General features: G+C 52.1%; 1 protein-coding gene across 1 annotated transcript; it reads right to left on the reverse strand.

Moving 5' to 3' along the window:
• Positions 1-290: 290 nt before the first annotated feature.
• On the reverse strand, positions 291-1,167 carry gsx2 (GS homeobox 2). Its single transcript, XM_037675052.1, has 2 exons — positions 792-1,167; positions 291-703 (listed from the first exon to the last, which is right to left on the reverse strand). The coding sequence occupies exons 1-2, from the start codon at positions 1,165-1,167 to the stop codon at positions 366-368; spliced, it is 714 nt and encodes a 237-aa protein (XP_037530980.1). The 3' UTR covers positions 291-365.
• Between the last annotated feature and the right edge of the window lie 268 nt (positions 1,168-1,435).

The following is a 1,435-nucleotide window of genomic DNA, read 5'->3' on the forward strand; positions in this document are numbered from 1 at the left end:
ATTACAATAAATAAACAGTTTACAGGCTCCAGGTCTGTTAGACCAACATTAACTGAAGCTTCTTTTTTTTCACTCATGAAATCTGCAATTATTTACATTTACCTTTTTATAATTAGAAAAAAAAATGGACACGTTCCTTCCCCACCTCCACCTCCAAAACAATAAAATCCACTGTTTGTTCGTCACAAAACTGGCTGCAAATATGTCACCAACCTAAATATTTATATCACATATACAATGGTTATTATGAACAGTTTTTTGAATCATGCAGGTGTTTTTTGGCTCGGGTTGTGTGGTGCTGACCCAGGGCTGCAGCGTGCAGGGCAGTGGGTAGCGCGTGCCACATGCGGGGCTTTGACTTGTTCCTAAACAGGCGACACCTTGTCCTCGGTGGCAGAGGCCGGGGATAAAGACTCCTCGTCCTCTGATCTGGAGTAGTCCGTGTGCGCGCTCGTGCACTTGCAGCCGCCGTGCGCGTTCCTCTGAGTGGCTTTGCCCTCCTTCTTGTGCTTCACCCTGCGGTTCTGGAACCAGATTTTCACCTGCTTCTCTGACAGGTTGAGGTATGTGGCGATCTCGATCCTTCTGAGCCGAGACAGGTACATGTTCGCGGAGAACTCCCTCTCGAGCTCCAGGAGCTGCGTGCTTGTAAAAGCCGTGCGCATCCTCTTGCCGTTCTGTATGTGGCTGCTCTCCGAGTTGCCTGGATGAGAGGGTTGGAAACGTTTGTGCGTAAAAGTTGAGCCATGAATGTGTGCGCGCAGAAAATTCAACAGCGAACAGGTGCTTACCAATGGAAAGACAGTGGTACCTCCTCGGGTCTGTGACGCCGAAGGTGGGCGTGCAGACAGGTGTGTGTCCAGGGTGCGCGAGCGCAGAAGACTGCTGCTGAGATATCCTCTGACAGTACTGAGCCTCCACCCCTGGAAAGTGGCTCTTCAGCATGGGGATGCCGCTGCGCGAGGACTGGATGTGGGACGTGACGCACAGCGGGCACACACAGAAGGTCCCGCTTTTCCTGGAGGGGCACACCGGAGCGGTGACCGTCATTACGCCCGGGGTGTGCATGCTGATGGGGAGGAGGAAGTCTCGTCCCAGATGCTCAGCCGGCCCAGGTCGCACCGGGTCCTTGATTATTAAAGAGTCAACGTAAAAAGACTTGGACATGGCTGCGCCGCTGACGGGGAAGTTAGTCCGTGCGCGAGGATGCTGCTTCTCATGTGAACCCCTCGGGATCTCCAAAGGTGCTTATGTTTGATACTTCAACCAAAGGGACCCCGGAGAGGGCTGGCCCTGCCTCGTCACCCACGTGCACACCCGGCTTCAAGGGTTTATACTGTCAGTGACCCAAACCACGTGACCTTTCTCTGTGGATAATCACAAGCTACAATTTATGGATATTTGTTTCATGGGGTTTGTTAATACACACACACAC

The sequence above is a fragment of the Nematolebias whitei genome, chromosome 3, assembly GCF_014905685.2.
Source record: "Nematolebias whitei isolate Nwh7 chromosome 3, NemWhi1, whole genome shotgun sequence".
NCBI classification, from domain to species: Eukaryota; Metazoa; Chordata; class Actinopteri; order Cyprinodontiformes; family Rivulidae; genus Nematolebias; species Nematolebias whitei.

Bases quoted from the DNA above. Each gene is read 5' to 3' on its own strand.
- gsx2 (XM_037675052.1), bottom strand. From the start codon at position 1,167: ATGTCCAAGTCTTTTTACGTTGACTCTTTAATAATCAAGGACCCGGTG. The intron at 704-791 runs GTAAGCACCTGT...CCTCTCATCCAG, and splicing joins GTACCACTGTCTTTCCATTG to GCAACTCGGAGAGCAGCCAC.